The following is a 19,954-nucleotide window of genomic DNA, read 5'->3' as shown; positions in this document are numbered from 1 at the left end:
GAGCAGTCTCTTTCCCCATCCTGACCCCTTAGGAGCAAGCCTCCAGCTCCAGAATCAAGGATTCTCAGCCTGTAGTTATGGCCAGGTGTCCTCAACGTTTCAGATCACTTTGTTACACTCATTGTTATATTTACAGTGTTCTACAAAATGTCTTTACAAGTGCCAAGGGATGCACCACCTTGTTCCTCTAGAAGTGAACACATCTGCAAATCTCCCTGACTAGCCTGCATCAGTCCCCCAATGTCAGTCACCTCCCCATCACATGCTTGGCAGAAGTCAGGCAAAGACATTCAAGGCATGGGCTCTGCCCTTAAGTAGCTTACAGCCAAAGCGAGGGGCTGAGCGGAGACAAAAGATTGGATTAGGAAGTTGAACTGCGCTGAGAATAAAAATCAGTGTCTACACATACATACCAGATTCATAACTGGATGTCGTTTTTAATTTCTTGTCTCACCACACCATGCCATCAAATTCCCATCACTGAATGGGCTTTATTTCCCTGTGATACAGTCTAGTTATAACACCGGAAACTTGGTTCCACAGGACACTGAGGTTTGTTAAGCAAGGGGGAGTCGTTGCTACAAATAATTCTGTGGCTTCACTGCTGAGCTGAAGACAGACCATAACACTAAATAAAAAAATTTAAAAAGGTAAGCAAGGCTTTAAACAGCATTTCAAAACAAATCTCTTCCTATCAGTTTAAGTGGCAGGAAAATCACGAGGAACAGGTAGGTGAGAAGAAAACACACGCACAGCAACAGACTGGAGGAGAGCCCTGCTAGGATCCTAGAGGTCAGAGATGCAAGGAGCAGCCCCAGACACCGGAGTTACAATCGGCTCCCTGAAGCTGAAACCAAGATCTGCTATCTGCTTTACAGGAAATGGAACTTCACCATTTGGGAGACTGCTGTGTTGTCAGTCTCTTCTTTGTGATGACACTTCACATTGGGCTTTTGATTCCAAAACCAAAACATTGTAAACATGAGCGAAATAAATCCCGGCACCTGAGAAAAATCTCTTCCAGACACATGTTTACAAACATCTTTCAGTTTCCTGTATAACTCCCAGATCCACCAGGGAGCTTAAATGCCTCCCTGGACAAAAGGGGCCCCCTAAGGCTAAGTGGTTATACCCCCGAAACCACAGCCCTAGAGGGGCAGGAGATGCCCTCTCGGATGACCTCCTCGGAGACTGTGTGTTTCACTTCTCATGGGTGCTCCATCCCTGCTCAGTCACCCAGACTGGCAAGACACACTGCATGCAAGCTCATTTCCTTCATTCAGAACTCAGCCAGTAAACATCCATCTTCATGATCCCCACCAGGTACTTAGGGACAATTAGATAAGTTTTGTGTGCTCAAGAAAGGCTGGGTAATGTTTTGGGCCTGACAACAAAGGGTTCTCACTCTTAAGTTTCCTGCACAGTATGGGGCTAACACTGTCCTCACTGGCAGCCGCCCTGCTTCCTGGAGGTGGGAGAGGGCAGTGGGGCAAGTGTGCACTGGCTCAAGGGTTCCCACCAGAAGCTGTCTGCATCACTGTGCTCCCATTCACTAACCACAGGTCCACACTGAACATCCAAGGGTGCAAGAACTAGTTGGTGAGCAGCACCCAAGATGACCACAGATCTTTCCTCCAGCTTTAAAATCCTGAAGCTTTTCATCCTTCCCTGTAGGTTTCACCTTCTACCCCTTTAACTGTTTGCTCCACATATCATAAAACCCTCTAGAGCTTCTACACTTTCTTGAAAGTGGTCAGCATAAAACTTGCCACATCCTAGCAGAATGACATGTCACTTCTCAGATACCACTGAGGAATGATGTGCTCTTCAGAGGCAGTTCTGCCAGAAAACATTGTAATCCAAAGCCACACATCTCACTTAGTTATTTTTGGTGGAAGTCTCATAAAATACAATACCTATACTCCTAGTTTTTAAAACGAAGTAAACCATAAACAATATGACCTCGTGACTTGCCTCTGAAGTGCCTTCCTTACCAGGAAGTGACATTTAAGGGAATCATGAGTAAAGCGTGTGGACTTGGGGTAACAACAAATTCATAGTCAGAGCAGCTGCAGCTTTTTCTACATTTGCGGTTCTCTAGAGCTGCAGTCCTAGAGATTCTAACTCACTTGGTCTCTGGTTGAGCCAGGAGAAAAAGGTTTACGAAGTCCTGCAGATAGTTCTAAAGTGTCCTGGGGATGAGAACCACTGCTCTAACTCTTAATGAGGGATCTCCATCAGAGGTAAGTGGGACTGGACTGAAGCAGCTGGAGAAACATCTAAATGGTCAAGCTAAGATCATCTGAGTCCAATGACCCCCGCAGATCTGGTACCTGTTGTTCTAACAAAGGCCCAGGTCCCAAGTGGGAGCCATCATTATCTGTGATTACCCACAATGCTCTGTGATGCTCCTGACCACCCTCTATACCTGCAGTTGACACACCCATTCCAAGGCTGTGAAAACATTTCAGGTTCTCCCAAGAGCTCCTGGAAGGTGGGAGTGTGTACCTGTCAGGCCTGCCAGGCCTGAGCACAAAGAGGCTGAGTTACTGAGTGGAAACCCTAGAGGTGAGAACCACCTCTTGTGATTAATTTTAGGGCCTCCATCTTTGGCCTACACATCTGCCTTCCAGCCCTGTTTTTCCTCTACAAACAGCGTGAGAGAGGGAGAAAGAAAGAGAATGAATGGGAGCAGGACGGGTGGGGCACTGGGCAGCCTCGGCACAGAAGGGAGCTCTCTGGGCTGAAGTGGAGCCCAGAGCCTGAGGGCCACTCAGAGGGCACCGTTCGTGCAACTGCTGGGAGAAAGCAGGGAGAATGGCTGGAATGGATGGATATTCTCCTGAGGGTAGGATATTCTTCCTAAGGGCCACCACCTACAGGAGGATGTGTGAAGACTGTACGGAGTGAAGATGCTGTGCACACCCACGTCCACAAGCATCCTCCCTACTAGGCAGAGGTGGTCAGGCCAGCCTGAAGCTGCTTGTGAGTCTTTTCAACATCTCCTGTTTGCCTTGCCTCATTCTGCTGTGAAAGGAGTTGCCTTGGGGTGGCAGGTGCATCTCCTTAGGTACACCTGCAACCGCACAGATCAGAGAGCCTCACTGTACTCAGGTCAGTCTTGGGGCTGTCAGAGCATGTCCATTTTGTAGGGAAAAAAACCACTAACGCCAAGGTAAGCAAAGGTCAAGGGCATAAACTAAAGTAAGTTCTTCTGAACCTGGGTTTGCTCTTTGGATGTCTTCATCTGACCACCTACATCATCAAGTCAAGGGGAGTTATCTCAAAGACTACCAGACACAATATTTAAATCACCTCCTTGTGAAGTGAAGGTGACCTTCAACCATGTGACTACCAGCATGCAGCACCAGCTAGAACATGGGGATGCTGGTCAATCACGGCAGCATCTCATGATGATACCGAGCAGGGCAAAGTCCCAAACCTGTGGCCCAGGAGATGTCCTGGCAAATGGTACTGCTGGGAGGAGGCCGCCAAAGAAGCCCACAGAGAAAGCATGCTCCACCCATCCCCCGGGGAGATGCAGGGAAGACACTCTTGTCCTTTTTCACCTCCTCTTCTGCACCTCTATAACATGAAGGGTTTGGATACCATGACCTTCGAGGTCACTTCTGGCACAAAGGTCATCTGTGCCTGTACCTAGGAACAATACCACAGCACTGTCTGGGTTAGGTGAAATCCATTCCATGAGGAAGCATACCTACCATCAGGGTCTTTAAAGGTCAACGTGATAAATTTGCTAGCCACCATGAACATGAAAATCACCCAAAAGCATGCGGCCAACAGAAGCCACTGGTGGTGCATGTTGTCAAATGTCAGCCATTCAGTAATTCTTCCTGGAAAACAAAAGTGAGATGACCCTGGTGCTTATAAATAAATCAATTAAACAAAAAGTAATAAAAAGAATAGGTGACTTTAGTTAACAGCTTCAGTACAAATAATTTGAAATAATTTTTCTATTGATACAGGGGTATTTTTACTAAGTATTTAAATTTTATTCTTAATAATATGAACCCATCGATCTGATAATTCAAGCAAATTTAAAATACTCTAGTGGAAAGGAGCCATTTCTGTTTGTTTTTGGAATACACAATAAGATTTTGCTTTTGCAGATTTGCCTCGGAACTCCTTTCTGGCCCAAGCTAACATCAAAGCATACTCTTAGTACCCAGCAAGAGCCGGCACCTGGAAGCAGGAAGGCAGGAGTCTGCCAAGGGTCAGACCTTTGCTGTGGTAATTTGTAGAGGGCAGAAGCCATACTGAGACAATTACAAGCAGGCCTTGTGTAAAATCCTGACATGTTGACAAGATAGATGTAGCCAAACCCAGAATCTCTACAGCAGTGAAAATCAACACCAGAGCATCTCTATCTCCATTCACTTGCCTGCAAGAGTCTGCGCAGAACCCTGGGGGTGGGTGTTTTTCATGCTGTCACTGCCCGGGAGTGAGGCACGGCATGCCAATCCTCAGCAGGTCATGCTGAAGGAGACACACAAAGAGCCGGGAAGTCAGTCAATTCTTGGCAAGAGAGACCAAAAAAAAAAAACAAACGTGTTTCATTTCACCTTTAACACAGTGCTTCTTCAAGCCAAACCAAAACACTTAAAGAGACCATGCTGGACTGGGCTGGTTTCCACTAGCCAACTGAGGCCATCACTCCTGGGCAGCAGGGAGAACTGGTCCTCTCAACGAGGTGGTGCCAACATATGATTTCAGAAAGTTTCTGAATGCTAGATGGGGACAGAGAGCAGTGGGGACCCAGGCAAACAACTCTCCTCCTTGTCTCAACAACATTTACCTCCTAAAATCTCACTGGAACCAGGCATCTGAAACCTGAATTCCCTCCACCAAGTGGTTATCCACCTAGACTTGAATATATCCTGTAGTGGGGAGCTTACCACCTGAGTTCAGCCTGTACACTACTGGGTGGTTTGGGAGCCATCCTGGCACCCTCATGTGCCACACATGAGACCCAGAGTGTTTCCTGGGGTCTGCAAACAGGGTTGCCAGATTAACTGCATAAAAATGTAGGACACTAGTTAGCTTTGAACGTCAGATAAATACGGGAGCTTCCCTTTATCCAGTGGAGATACTTTCTAAGACCCCCAATGGATGCCTGAAACTGCAGAATAGTACTGAACCCTGTATATTCTGTTTTTTTCCTATACATACATGCCTATGGGAAAGTTTAATTTATAAATGAGGCACAGTAAGAGTTTAACAATGATAACTAAAAATAAAACAGAATAATTACATCAATATACCATAAGGAAAGTAACATGAATGTGGACTCTCTCTAAATATCTTATTGTGCTGTACTTACTTTCTTCCTGTGATGATGTGAGGTGGTAAACTGCTTATGAGATGAGAGGCAGTGAGAGGAAGGACGTGGGCACAGTGATGTAGTGTTAGGCTACTACTACCGACCTTCTGACCATTCGTCAGAAGGAGGATCATCTGCTTCCAGACTATGGCTGACCACAGGTAACTGAAACTATGGAGAGTGAAATCGCAGATAAGGGGGGACTACTGTGAATAATGTCTTAGTAGAAGTATGTCCCAAATATTTATGAGATATACTTACACTTTAAAGAGTGACTTGTCTCTCTTAAGTTTCAAATTTTACTGGGAGTCCCAGATTCTTTCTGGCTGTCGTGCCCAACACAGGGCATGCCCACCCCTCTCTAGCTGCCTGAGACCAGCCTGCCTGAGTTGAGTCTCCCTTCCTCCCTCAGTCCTGCTCCTCTGAGGCAGCAGGGCACAGAGAGCGCCTAGAAGGCCCCACCACTCACCAGCTCTGTGACTCAGGAAGTCACTTAACCTCCCTAAGCCTTGATTTCCCACCTCTGAGACAAGGCCCTCCTCCTTCTAGGGTGGTTGTGAGGATTAAATGGCCTGTATCTCTGCCACTATGAACAGAAACTGACCCTCTCTGACTTTCCAATTTGATCTGCAAAATAGCCTTCTAAGTGTAGTGGTGAGAAATTAATGTAACAGTGTAGTTTGCCCCAAGAAGAGGGGAAAAGAAAGCCAGACTCATCCCAGAGGACTCAGGGTCCTAATTCTTCTCTTCCAGAGAAGAATTTCCTCCCCTGTCCCCTGCATGCTGCTCTCCAGCATCTTCTGCCCCATGCCCTGGCCTGGTGGGGCTCCCTTTGCTTGGCCCTTGACAATCTCTCCTGTCCTCCTGGATCCCCCTTCCCCCAAATTGCTAAATGCCTGTGGCTTCTAGCTCCTTCGACCTTGTCTTCAAGAGGTTTCCTTCAGTCACAGCTCAGCAGGTCCCTCCCAGAGGGGAGAAGTCCTGTCCCAGAGGCAGGGAGCCCACGGAGCAGGCAGGGCGCCTGGCCTCAGAACCCCTGAGAGAGTGTGAGTTTGTGTGGGAGTGTGTGCATGTGTGCGTATGTCCATGTACTGCTTGCAGGTGAGCAGGGTCTCCCAAGCAGCCTAGACAGCCCGTGCCAGGTGTCCACTTCCCTGCTGCTCATTTCCGCACAGGCTGCTTCTGAGAAAGGTCACTCACAGTGACATTCCAGCTCCAATAAAGACTGCCCCCCGCCAATAAAAGTGAGGCACTTTTTTTTCAGTGAGGCACAGACTGTGCCCGGCAGCATAGGGCACTGCAGTCCTTTCCCTATAAGACAGTGATACTCAGAGGGGTCCATCCCTATGGATCACAGTGGGAGCACTCCATTGAGAAACCCCAAATGCAGGCCTTTTCTAACAGAAGGGCAGCGGGGTAAAGGAGCCAGTGTGGACTGGAATAGGAAAAAAAAGAAAGGAGGCAAGTACCAGGCAGGAGGTAGGCAACCAGAACACAGGGGTATTGTTCCCTTGTACCAGTTTAAGGGAAGCCTTAGAGGCTGAGGAACACTCTGGGCGCTGAGTGGCCTGGGGCTTGCAACCCATGCTTCGTTACAAGAAGTGCTGTGAACCAGCGAATACAGATGAGGGGAGCCACCTGGGGCTGCCTCCCTCACACCCACTTACTCTGCAGAGCAAGAGAGCCTGCTGGCATTGCTGGCTCATGGTGCCCTGCTCTGTTCAGACCTAGACATCCATCCCTTAGGCACCCCCTTGGGCATCAAGCCGGCACCTGGGAGGTGTTTATGGCTTAAGAATCTAATCTTTCCAGTGGGAGCTAGTCCTCTGAAGGGATCTGAGTGTGCCCTCTGAGCTCACCTCTACAAAAAAGTAGGGAGACCATGAATAAACAGAGACTTACATGAAAATGAAGGGTCATATCATCTGTTCTTCAGGAAGCCAAGCGGCTCAGGGATAGGATTTCTATATCTGGGTACACTGAGATGTAAGATCTGCACCATGCTGAGGCCATGCCTGCCTTCCTAAGGCTTGGATTTTAATTTCAAGCCAGGGATGCTTTACTCTTTCACTCAGATCTGGGGTCGGGGGTGAGGAGGGTCTAATTCTCTTCTCCCAGAAAATCTACCCAATTTTTCACATCTGTAAGGATAAAACCACTGTATACCTACCTACCAGTGTGTTGTGAGGCCCCCATGAAAGAGAGCCTGCCCAAGTACCTCCTCTACAACTTACAGTCCATCAAGCAAATGTCTTCTTTCCAACAGGGAATTTTACTTCAAACACATTCAACTTTGAAAGTGAATTCAAGTAAACCCCTACTAAACTAGGACATCTAGAGTGCCCTTTCCTGCTCTGTGCCTGGCCGCTGCACCGAGTCAGGAGAAGGCAGGTCTGCAAGGGCCCCCACCTCCCTTTCATCCCTGTCACAGCCTACCCGGACAGGGCAGGGACAGCCCAAGACATCTGGGGCCCCTGATAAGGGCAGCACATTTGGAAAGGATCATGTGCATAAGCCCTACCCCCTGCCAAAAAATGTTCTCTTGACAAAAGGACTATAAAGTCACAGGCCCTGACCAGTGTCTTGGGTAGGGTTGCCCAGACTAGATAGAAGTCTGACAATGACTCTGAGCCCTGTTGCCTGAGAGTGGTCACTGTGAAAGGCAGCTAGGGAGGGAGTGCTCTGTGCTGGCCAGCAGGCTTGGCTTCTGTAAATGGGAAGTAAGCAGGGCCCACCCCTGCACAGCACAGGAAGATGCAGCTCTACCACCCACTCTGTTGGAACCCCCAAAGCCTCTCTCCATCACCCTACCTAGTTTCACATCCTGCACTGTACCTACCACAGCCTGTTTTCACTTGTTCACCATCTGTGCCCTCACCACCCCCCTAGAATGTTAAGTGCCCCCGAGTACACCAAGGACTGAAATAGTGCCCGGAACTCATTAAAACATCAACCATTACTTGCTGAATGCCTATATCCACCTAGAAACTTATTAGGAAAACTCAGGAGAGCTAAAAGGTACTTCTGAAGGCACCTTTTCCAACCTTCTATCTGAGAGTTCCCAAACTCTTTAAAGGATGAAGCCACCAATTTCAACAACCTCAAAATATTTCTCCAGTATCCACATGAAAGTAGTTACATATTTAATACCTATTATCTGAGACTAGAAAACAAAAGCTACTAGGACTTCAGTATTACTTGGAAATAAAATTACATTTTATAAATCACAGCACTTAACATGCATTTGAACAGATATACAACTGAAATATACTGACTGGAGGGGTGGTTAAGAAATCTCACTGGAATCCAAAAATTTTTTTTTAAATTTTAAATAAAACCATGTGCTGAAGGACAAGCCAATTACAGAGATCCAAAATGTCAACTTATATCCATAAATGAAAAGGGCAACTTGCAAAATTGGACTTATGAGCCTCTCTGTAAAAGTTATACTTGTGAATGTATGTGATTATATACATATCCAAATACATACATGCATATAATGCACAGAATAAAATCTTGAGACAATGAAAGCAGTTATTTTTTGCTTTGCACACTTACATATTAAAAAAATTTGCAACAAACATGTTTCCATTTTATAGTAGAAACTAACAAAATATAAAAGATGCAACTCATATACATGTCCCCTGGTGTTTTATTTCTGCTGTTTATTTTTCCTACCTAATCACTACTGTCTGCAGTTTCCTTACCAGTTGGTAAAGTGTGAGAAAGGATGGTAAATACTTTCCTAGCTGAGAGAAAATGTGGTTAAGTGACAAAATCAACATGTATCTGAATATTTTGTAAACACATCTCTGTCTTCATTAGTTTTTTTTTTTTTTAAGATTTTATTTATTTGAGAGAGAGGGAAAGAGAGGGAGAATATAAGCAGGATGAGAGGCAGAGGGAGAAGCAGACCCCCACTGATCAGGGAGCCCGATTTCTGGCTTGATCCCCAGGATCATGACCTGAGCCAAAGGCAGCTGCTTAACCAACTGAGCCACCCAGGCACCCGTCTTCATTAGTTTTTATTTAGCTTTTAAAAATGATCTAACATTTAAAACATAAAGTACAGAGACTACTGTAACAAAAACAGATTCTTGGATCAATAGTTTTGCTGTACTTACTTGAGTGTTTTTTTTTTAAAGGAAAGAAAGTGTTAAGAAAAGAAGATTGGAGCCCCTCTCTGCCCCCACCTGGCTCTAATCTCCTTGCACCCCAGACCTACTCTTCCATAAAGGCTTTTCACTTTGTCAGACTCAAGTCCTCTGACTGAAGCAGCAGCAGGGGTTTGGAAGATGGTCTTCCCTGCAAAGAGAAAGGCAGGGCTGGCTGCAGAAGCTGGGAAAGCATGTTCACCCAGGGCCTGGGAGCTTTCTAGGAGGCTCCTGCTGGGCGAAGAAAGCCTAGGGTGGAAAGATGCACTATTTTTAAGTGCCTACCTTTTCCCCTTCATGGTCTATAGTGAAAAAATTCACACATTACACAGAGACTTAAGAGAAAAGAGCTGCTGAGGCAAAAATTTAGATAAACCAGGACTTGTTCACGGAGTCATGTACTACGTGCCCCAACCAGAACCAGTAAGGATAAAGCCTGGTCCCTCTCAAGCACCCCTCCCCTTAGGCCCAATATCGCTATAGTTCATAACATATGACACACAAACACAAGTAGATGTATATCTGCATATACTTTTAAGGACACAATTTAAAAAATAATTATTTGCCAAATTGATCATGAAAAGGTATATTCATCCACCACACAAAACAGGTGCCAGGGATACGACCCTGTTCCAAACCAAACACATATGCAGTTTATGTCCTTACAGAGCCTGCTGTCTGACAAGAGAGAACCCACATGCATCAAAGAGTCTATCCCAGAAGTAGTATGAGGTAGACACATGGCTCTATGAGAGGGAAGAAAGGACAGAACCTGGGTGGAGAGGTCAGGGACAGCAGTTATGTAAGGAGGTACCCAGACCAGGGGACCAGCAGGGAATGGAGACCTGGGTGTTGGGCAGGAGAAGACAGGGGCCCTTGAGTAACCAAAGAAATCCCCAGTGGCTGGAGTTTCCAGGTCAACATTAGAGATGAGCCAAAGCAGCTCTGGTCAGAAAACACCGATTCCTATAGGGCATTTATGGAATTTAGTTTCACCTTGTGAGCAATAGAAAGCCAGTGAAGAGTTTTCCATGAGAAGAACGGTAGCAGTGTCATGATTCTGATTTAAATTTTGAAGGTATTTTTCCGACAGCACAGTCAAAAATGTAAAGCACTATCCACTTGGCCATTCCCCAGCCTCAACATCATTTCCATTAGTGCAGCAGGAGCGTTCTAACACAGCTAAGTGTTCCACATCACCACCTGGACCTAACCTCCTAGACAATGACGACCACCACCGCCACCACAATCATCATCATCATCATCATCTCCATCAAGGTCTCTAAAAATTAGCATGTAAACTTGTAAGATCCACAATATCTGACAGGTTGGGTTTTCACAAATCCTGAGGACTAGGGGTTCCAGTTAGCCATAGCATGCTTCTGCTTTATAAATTCATGTACTCTGTACCTAGGTATCTACCTAACATGGCTAACTGTATGTGTAGGCCAGAGGTTCCAGCCCTGGAATCACCTGGGGAGCTTAAAAAAATATAGCAGTGTGCTGGGCCCCAAGAACAGTGAACCCAAGACAACACATATCGCTGGAGATGGATCCAGGGCTTGTTTTATTAGCTCTGCACAGGATTCTAATGAGCAGCCAGGGCTGAGAACTGCTGGTCCAAGCCCCCAGCCCTTTAAAATGCAGATTCTAGGCCTTCTGACATAGGAACCATTCTCCTTCCACCTCCTTCCTTTATAAGAATGAAAACTAGTAGCAAAAGAACATCATATCTGTCAAGGAGCATCCTTTGATGCTACGGTAAAACAGCTTAAGAAGGTTTAATTAGAATCAAAGACCTCCATCACTGTTCCTACTTACTCTTCTTTCTAGCCCTCCTACCTATAGGTAACTAGATTGTGTAGAATTAGGATTTGGTCTGACCTTGGAAAAATCATAATAATTTGCCCTATTTATTTGAACAAAATGAAAGGCATTCCAAATTCCCTTAGGCCCAGCCCCTCTAAACCCACCCCACTAACTGCCTTGTTTGCCTGAATATACCAATTCTCCATGGGGTTTGCCTCCTGTACAAAGATGACACCCTCAAGGCTCATGATTTCTGTGTGCAGAGACTGGCCTGAAATGAACAGTCCTTCCAACATGGCTCTGCCAAGGGCCACTGCTCTTCCTGCAGCCCAGTGACAAATGCCCTCTAAAAAGCTTGACATTTTCTGTAATTAACTCTCCTTTGTTCAAGGAGCCAAGACAACTCCCAAGTTACCTCTTGCAGCTAATGGTGGCAAACCTGAGTGTGCCCCAGGCCCCCTGTTGGTCATGGTGTGCTGCCCTGTACTGAGCCCCTGGGGCCCCCAGGAGTCAGCATACCTGTCTTCTGAGCTTTCCTATTTCCAGTCATTAAATGAGATTTTTCACTTGGAGATGTCAGGTTCTGAAACCAAGCCAGAGGGCTGGGCTCTTAGAAAACCCACAAGTCAGAAATGATGGTTAAGGTGGTTTTCCTTCTTACGGGGAAAGCAGGGTTAGGGAAGCAAAAATATAGCTGAACCTACCAGAAATCTCAGTCTTTTTTTTTTTTTTTGGTCCTCTAAACTAAAGAAGACAGCACACATTTTCATGTTTGTAATGACTAACAATGGATTTGGTTTGGTATTGTTACCATCTTCTGGTGCAAATTCTCTCTCCTCTACATTTTCAAAAAGATGCTTGTAAATCCACTTTGGTCAGCTGCCAATAATATTTCTGGCAGTGGCTTTTCCTTGTGTTTGAGCTGTCCTCCAAAAGCACAAATCAAAACCTTTTTGGGTTTTTGCTGAAGAGCTTGACTTCCACCTGCCCTGTTCTACTTTTGCTATGCATACTCACTTATTAAAAGTTCTGCAAAGTTCTGTGGTAAATAAGCTCATTTAATTGTTTAAATAGCTTTTCTCCAAATGTCTGTCATTCATTCAGCATTATTGACCAAGTGCCCACTTTAAGCTAGGAGTTGTTCTAGGCCCTGGGGATATGGCAACATATATACACCCTGCTCTCATGGTACTTCTATAGAGGCAGACAGGGAAATAAACAGAGCTGTTAATATATAAGATTACACAAAGTAAGAAGGGCCATGGTTAAGGGGAATCTTGAGAAGAGACGGAACAGAGTGAGGGAAATCCTGCAGCAGCTTGGTCTGTGTCCCAGGGTTCCAAAAGCAGCAAGGAGACAGTGACCCTCATGCCGAGTAGCCCAGATAAAGAATCCTGTCAAGGGTCCTTTACTGAGCTGGAAACTCCTGGATCCCCCACCCCCACACATACATAACCCAGGGAAAGAACCACGTATCTGGTGTTCAGTTTTTAACATTCATTCAAAATACAGCCAGGCACTAAAGGAAACTTCACAAAAAAAGCCTGGTAATGCACAAGGAGTTGGTAGCCCTGGGGTGGGGGATTAGCAAGAAGGGAAACTCAGTAGTTAAGGGCTAGAGCAACCAGAGACATTCTACAATCAAACTTTCCGTATCTTTGGATTTTGAACTAAAATGTTACCACCTAATCAATAAAATTATTAAATTACAACGTGATAAAACACTGCAAGTGAATTTATAAAATATGTAAAGTGCCACGACACTCATGGTGATTTTTAAATTCATAGGGTTTCTTCAATCTAAGTTCAGGAACTTTGTCTACTTGGTCATAATCATTACAACTTACTGTCTTAGAATAACTGATCCTCCTTAGTTATCAGCATGGAAACACACTCCTTACTCTGTCCAGCTGAAGGATGTATCTGAGATTAAGACACATTCTCATGGGAGTGCCTGGGTGGTTCAGTTGGTTGAGCCTCTGCCTTCAGCTCGGCATGATCTCAGGGGCCTTGGGGTCAGGATCCGTGCTCAGTGGGGAGTCTCCTTGTCCCTCTCCTTCTGCCCTCTCCTCCTCCCCCGACTCATGTTCTCTGTCTCTCTTTCTGCTCTCTCTCTCAAATGAATAAATAAAATCTTAAAAAAAAAAAAAAAAGATTCTCATGAGTAACAATAATGAACAATAATAAACTTCCTGGGGTTATCTACATGTTAGGCACTGCTCTTAGCAAACCAAAGACACCTAATCCACAGCCTGGGAGGATGCTTCTACTATTATATTTAAGAAAAGATTTCTAAGTATAAGTGTACACACTCCTATTTAAGAATTTTAAATTTCATAAAATCTCCTTATAAGCAAGAGGCAATGAGATCAGTGAATGACATGAATCTCAAATAACTAGTGAGCTCACATTCTCCTTCACATACCTTCTGAGGCCTGGGATCCACATTTGCTTGCAGTATTTGCTTTGCCTGAGATTCCTGGTTCCTCCCGTCACTGTACTGGAAAATTAAAAAAAAAAAAATAAGCACCATTAGAAGTGATAAGATTGACCTACTTAGTACAACTTGGTTTACACTTGGGAAATAGTTAACCATTTTGATTATTCAAGTGCATTTTGCACAACAGGTCTCTTACAGAGGTGGGTTATACCTGGAATTCCTGGCAAATGAATAAATATTCTAAAAGTGCCAAAAGAGATACGTGTTTAAAAGACTTTTCCCTGTAACTTCAAAGGAAAAATGAAATAAGTTTTGTAGCAAAAAGAATTAAATATGTTTGACATTGGGTAAAGAATTCCTATACAGGATGATGGGATGATGAAATCTTCCAATGCAAGATGTTCTCTGGATTTTGAATTTCTTTAGGCTTTAACACCCTGGCAAATTCTAGCCAAATGACACATCATGAGTGAATAACTGGAAACAAGCCGAACTTGTGGAATTAGAGATTACAAATTTAATAGAGTCGGCTGGCAAAATAAACATACAACTCATTTAACACATAATATAGCCCAAACTGCCTGAGATACATGTAGCACAGTCTAGCTGTGTTTCCTTTTACTCTGAAAAGCTCAGTGTTAAAACTAAAAGCAATTTCATGTTATGCAGATGGAAAGATTAAGCTTTATGTACTCAACATTCAGATTCTTCCAGACCTGTATCAGAAGAAAAGACTCTTCATTTCTGCAGTCTTGAAGGTCTTGAATTCATCCCTCTCGTTTCTATTCTGGCTCTCTCCCACCTTTTTATTGTCTAACCTCAAGCATTTGAATACAGATCTGAATATACCTGCAAACTGCCTAAGAGATTGCCTGATTCATTCTCTCCTTTGTTCAATTTTGCAAACCCTCCAGTTTTCATATTGGGCAAGGAAAGGATTTTTCTCTCAGGTATTTCTTTGAGATTCTCTTCTTTGGGGTCAAGAACAAAAATGGAAAGATTTTTCTTTCCATCTTGAAATTCCAATTTTGAGCCAAGATGGACTCATCATTACAGTGGTAGAAAACAGAGAAGACTATTTTCTCTCCTTGTATCTTTTCTTTTTCACCCCGACCCTGAAAATTTCAGAGTGAATAGGTACTGGAGATCATCAGCAAGGGGACCTAAAGTGAGCTGCCTAATTTTAAGAATGTCTGAGACATTTCTCATCCTGGCAGTTAAAACTGACCAATACCCAACTCTTCATGGCCCAAAGCCCCAGACTCTCTGGGTGTTTCAGACAAAAAAGCCCTTTATGACAGTCCTCCCCCTTAGCTAACCAGACAGAACCTGGCTGCACTGCTTTCTATTCACTGCCCAGCCCTTTCCTGCCTTCAGAGACTTGGAAAACAAAAACGACAGCTTTTGGAAAACCTGGTTCATCTTCCCAGCCAGAAGTGCAGAAATTTATACTTGAACCTCCAACTTCTGACCAGTCTCTCGACTGTGAAAATCAGGGCTGAGGGCACTCTGCAGCCTTTCTGGCAGGAAACAAGCATTTCCAACCATCCTTTCCCCTGTCACCCGCCAAAGACATACTTAACAGTGCACTTAGGAAAGGGTGTACACGTTCCTTCTTCCCTGCCCTCTCTCTCTCTCTGCATGTTCTTTGCACCCAAGAGGAACATTTTCTTCCTCTCTGCACCCAATCACAAATGCAAAGTCTCAGCCAAAAATGAAAGAAGTAAATTACAGATCACCAAGTATCTATCATTTCACCGGTCACACCACCGCGCAACAAGGACGCCGCCTTATTGCATAATTAACGTGATGGAGGTTCTTCTCATTAATCCCACCAACTAGAGAGGTGCTCAAGTCACCAAAACACACAGGGATGGTGCTCACAAAGTAACGCCGATTCGCCCCGTTTTCCCATCCACCCGGGATGGGGTGGGGGCCGGGGCCCCGGGGTCTACGAAACCCACACCCGCCAGTCCCAGAGCTCACCCGCTGCGGAGCCCGAGCTCGCCGGGGTCCTCTAGCCCTTCCGCGCCGCTAGCCGCGAAGCTCAGCCCGGACCTCGCGGGCCCTGGGGCGAAGCGCGCGGGGTCCTGGCGTCCCGGGAGCGCGGGAGGCCCGCCCCGCCGCCCGGAGGCCTGGGCGCCGCCACCGGCGGCCTCCGCGCCGCGGCCCGCCCGGCCCGGGATGTGGCGGCGGCGCGCCGGAAGGAGAAAGCCCCGCGCGCGAGGTCCTCTCGGGGTGGGGGGGGCGGGCCCGCCGCCGCCCCACGCGGCCCCCGCCCGCCGGCCAGCGCGCGGCCCTGCCGAGTGTGCGCGCCTCCGCCCCCGCCGCCGTCCTCCGCCCCCTTCCCTCACCGCGCGCGCGCCGCCCGAGGCCGCGCGGGGAGACGCGGCCCAGGGGCTCCAGGACTCGGTTTACCCCCGCGCGTTTCCGTGGTCTGATTGTGCGCCCAGTCCTTGTGCCTCTCGTCTTCCCCGCCGTAAAGAAACTCCATCCCAGGAAATTAGAGAGAGATGTGCGGCCGAACCAGATCCCGCCAGGTCTGCATTCAGAACACAGGTACGATGTTTGAGAATAAAAAAAAAAAAAAAAAAAAAAAGCCCAAACTTGGAAAAATGAAGAGAAAAAAAAAAAAAAAATCCAAACTTGAAAAAGGCAAAACTGCTTGAGTTTGGGGTACATCCCAGCATCTTCGGATCACCCTTCTTAGTAAACGCAGGACCTTCTGTTCTTTTCAGACCCCCCTCAGCTGACAGTCTAGGGGATGTTTACTGTTGTCTGGGTGTAGTTGGTTAATGCACAGCTGAGAGAGGCCAGAGCAGTCCCCTGCCCTATAGCGCTGTGCCTTCTTAACCTGCAGAAGTAAGACGTTGAGGTTTTAGAGCCTGGTAGAGAAGGCGGTCCCAAAGTTGGGGGGGGGGCGGTTATTGCCCTGGAAAAGGTAAACTAGTTTTGTTTTGCTGTAACCTGCATGCTTGTTAACTCCCTAGTTGTATCCATTTAGCAAACGAAGTAGTATAGATATGTGAATGCACACATAAAATTTGTCAAGCTTTCAAGGAACCAGGTGTTTTTGTTTTTTGTTTCGTGTCTGTGTGTGTGTGTGTGTTGTGCTGTTTTTTGCCTACCCTGTTGGTTCCCTTCTTAAGAAGTTAAACGTACTATGGATGGGGTACCCCATTTCAAAATTTCACTTTTAACATGGTTACTGACCCTTGTAGCTTCAGGACGGCAAGATGGTTTACTTGGTCTTTTGCTCACTCATCCCGGTATTTATTCAGCCCTTTCTCTGGGAGCTATGGTTGACAGGAGACCGTTTCCTTTTTCCTTGAGGATTTCAATGGACACACAGACACGGGAGAAACACAATTAGTAAGTTTGGAGCTCAGATGAGACAGAACATAATGCAAGGTTGAAGGGCCCAGGCTCTGGGAATTAGGCCTTGCAGATTCATATCTTTACTGCACCACATACAGATTGTGACCCTGTCAAATTCTTTTATTGTTCTTTGCCCCCATTTTCTTCAGCTATGAAGTGAGGATATGGTACTAGAGAATGTTGGAGATAATGCATTGAAAAATGCATAGCACAGTTCTCTCCCAGTGGTAAATATTATGATAAACTACTTTTATTGTTATTATTTATTTATTGCATTCCTAAGGTGCTGTTCGAATATTAAAAAATACAGTTCTTTTTAGGGCTTCCATATTGGTGACTAAAGTAACTGAGTATTTTTCTCTCTCTTTTTAAAAAGATTTTATTTGTTTATTTCACTCGGCGCAAGCGCAAGCAGGGGGAGAGGCAGGCAGGGGAGAAGCAGGCTCCCTGCTGAGCAAGGAGCTCAGGACCCTGGGATCATGACCGGAATGGAAGGCAGCTCCTTAACTGACTGAGCCACCCAGGCACCCCTAACTGAGTATTTTTCTTAGTGTATTTACCAAGTTATTTTAGTTTTTTGTTTGTTGTTTCTATAAATGGGCTTCAGGAAAGTATTAACATTTAGTCTTTATTCCCGGAGGATAGTTTGTAATGTAGTGGTTCTCAAAGTGTGATCCTTGGACCCTTTGGTCTATAATGTCAAGACTGTTTTCCCAGTAATGCTATGGCCTTGGTTGTCTTCACTATTTAGACATCTGTCCTAATGGAACAAAACTAATGGTGGGTGAAATTGATGACAGTTAACATGAATCTAGGCAATGGAATAAAAGAGGATTGGTAGGCATTGCATTTGTCACCACCAAACACTTACAATAAAAACAAACAAAAAATGTCACTGAAGAATGCCCTCCATGAAGTGGTCATACCCTTTGGAACAGGATGGGAAGTATACACAAGGCCTCCTGCTGCATACCAAAAGTATGGTGGTTGTCTGGAGGCAGAGCTCTTGGGTGATGGTTTGCAATGTCTTTTTTTTTTTTTTTCATGGAAGAACATTTTTTCTTGAAAGAAGAACTGACAGACAAACTGTGGTTACACAGTCTTGGGTATTTGGCAGACATTTTCTCCAAAATGAATTAAATGAGCCTGTCACTTCAGCAAAACAACTGATGGTATCTGTTACCAGTGATAAAATTCAGGCTTTCAAGTGAAAATTCAAGCTTTTGGAAAACCTGTGTCCGCCACTAGGAGTTTGACAGCATCCCAATATTTAACAGTTTTTCTGATAAAATCAGTGGTGATGCTAACAACTTTTTCTTTCATTATTTTTTTCTTTCTTTCTTGGTATATTGTATGCTGGTAGCTTGTGGCTCAGTAAGAAATATTTGTCCCTTTCCCGGGTTCCTGAGGCAGAGCTCCTGAAACTTTTGTAATTTCCTCTGAATGATGGAGTGAAAGGAGCATTTTTTGTTCTAATAGGTGGCTTTGTTTCTGGTTCCTGACACAAAGCTCCTAAAACTCTTGGAATTTCCTGGGTGATAGGAGTATCTTTTGTTCTAATGAGGCAACTCTTCTAGCTAGCTTCAGATGGGGACTGGTCACTGCAAGGACAAACCTTGATTAGAAGCCAAGGACTTTCAGCCCCACCTTCACCAACCTGTGGGAAGAGTTGAGGGGCTGGACAGTAAGTTAATAATCGATCCTGCTGATGTGATGAAACCTCCATAAAAACACTTAAATGACAGGATTTAGAGAGCTTCCACATTGGTAAGCTCATTGAGGTGCTGGAAGGGTGGCTATATAGAAAGGGCCTGGAAGCTCTGTGCTCACAGCCCCCCATAACCTGGCCTAGGAATCTCTTCCATTTGGCTGTTCCTGAGTTGTGTCCTTTATAATAAATCAGTAATAATAAGTAAACAGTTCCCCTGTGTTTTGTGAGCCATTCTAGTATAAACAAAAGTGAGAAGAAGGTGTTGTGGGAACCTCTGATTTGTAGTCCTAAATTGGGGACCCAGTATTTGTGACTAGCGTCTGAAATGGGAACATCCTTGTGGGACTGAGCCATTAATCTTGTGGAGTTTGACGCTAATTCCAGGAAGTGTCTGAATAGAATTGAATTGTAGGACATTCAGTTAGTGTCTGGAGAATCAGAGAATTGGTTTTTGGTGTTAGAAAACACCTAGGCTGATGAATTTTAATGTCACAGAGTATGAAAGTTCATTGACAGGGTTTTAGATTCCATATCATACTAAACTTTAAGAAACTATGACTTGCTGAGTTCAGGTTTAGTATTAAAGAAAAACACTCAAAATTATCTGAAAGATTAAAATACTTCTTCCTTTTCTACTTACCTGCATGAAAAAGGATTTTCTTCATATGCTTTGTCCAAAATAACATTGCAACAGATAGGTGCAGAAAGAAGTATATGAATCCAGAAATCTAGTAAGCAAGACGTTAAAGAGATTTGCAAAAAGATAATGCTAAATTTTTGGTTTAGATAATATAGCTATTTTTCCTTAAAGTATGTTATTTATGGTACCATATGATGGGAATGTTATTATTTTCAAGTGAGTTAATAAATAAATGTTTTAAATTCCTTAGTTTTAATTCCTGAATCTGTAAGTTAAGATAGATATCCAGATGAACAAAAGCTCTTTGCATTCCTTGATAATTTTTAAGATTGTAAATGAATCTTTAGATCAAAATACTTGAGAACTGCTGTACTAAAAGAAACCCAGATTCTTAATGGTAAAAGAAAAATGTACCAGATTCTTTCACCTTCCACAACTACCAAGTGTATATCTTTAAAGTCAAAGCTGGAGATGATACTAT

General features: G+C 44.8%; 2 protein-coding genes across 12 annotated transcripts in view; one reads left to right on the top strand and one right to left on the bottom strand.

Moving 5' to 3' along the window:
• The window catches only part of CHST10 (carbohydrate sulfotransferase 10), a 31,069-nt gene extending 15,123 nt beyond the window's left edge, over positions 1 to 15,946 (bottom strand). The window contains exons 1-4 of one of the 4 annotated variants that reach the window (XM_045077715.1): positions 15,731 to 15,946; positions 13,730 to 13,804; positions 4,403 to 4,536; positions 3,723 to 3,854 (exon numbers count right to left, since the gene is read on the bottom strand). In XM_045077715.1, coding sequence (XP_044933650.1) covers positions 3,723 to 3,854; positions 4,403 to 4,445 — 175 coding nt within the window. In that variant the 5' untranslated portion in view covers positions 4,446 to 4,536; positions 13,730 to 13,804; positions 15,731 to 15,946. The remainder of the gene's footprint in view (positions 1 to 3,722; positions 3,855 to 4,402; positions 4,537 to 13,729; positions 13,805 to 15,730) is intronic. The other 3 variants (XM_004753023.3, XM_045077716.1, XM_045077714.1) reach the window with 3 other exon arrangements.
• Positions 15,947 to 16,078: 132 nt separating this feature from the next.
• Positions 16,079 to 19,954, top strand: part of NMS (neuromedin S) — a 48,246-nt gene continuing 44,370 nt past the window's right edge. For all 8 annotated transcript variants that reach the window (XM_045077711.1, XM_045077710.1, XM_045077708.1 and 5 more), the window contains exon 1: positions 16,079 to 16,303. The gene's annotated coding sequence lies outside the window, so the exon portion shown is untranslated. The remainder of the gene's footprint in view (positions 16,304 to 19,954) is intronic.

Source organism: Mustela putorius, unplaced genomic scaffold (assembly GCF_011764305.1).
Source record: "Mustela putorius furo isolate JIRA1106 unplaced genomic scaffold, ASM1176430v1.1 tig00000224_pilon_pilon_pilon, whole genome shotgun sequence".
NCBI lineage: Eukaryota > Metazoa > Chordata > Mammalia > Carnivora > Mustelidae > Mustela > Mustela putorius.
The sequence above is the reverse complement of the archived record's forward strand: the minus strand, read 5'-3'. Positions and strand labels throughout refer to the sequence as shown.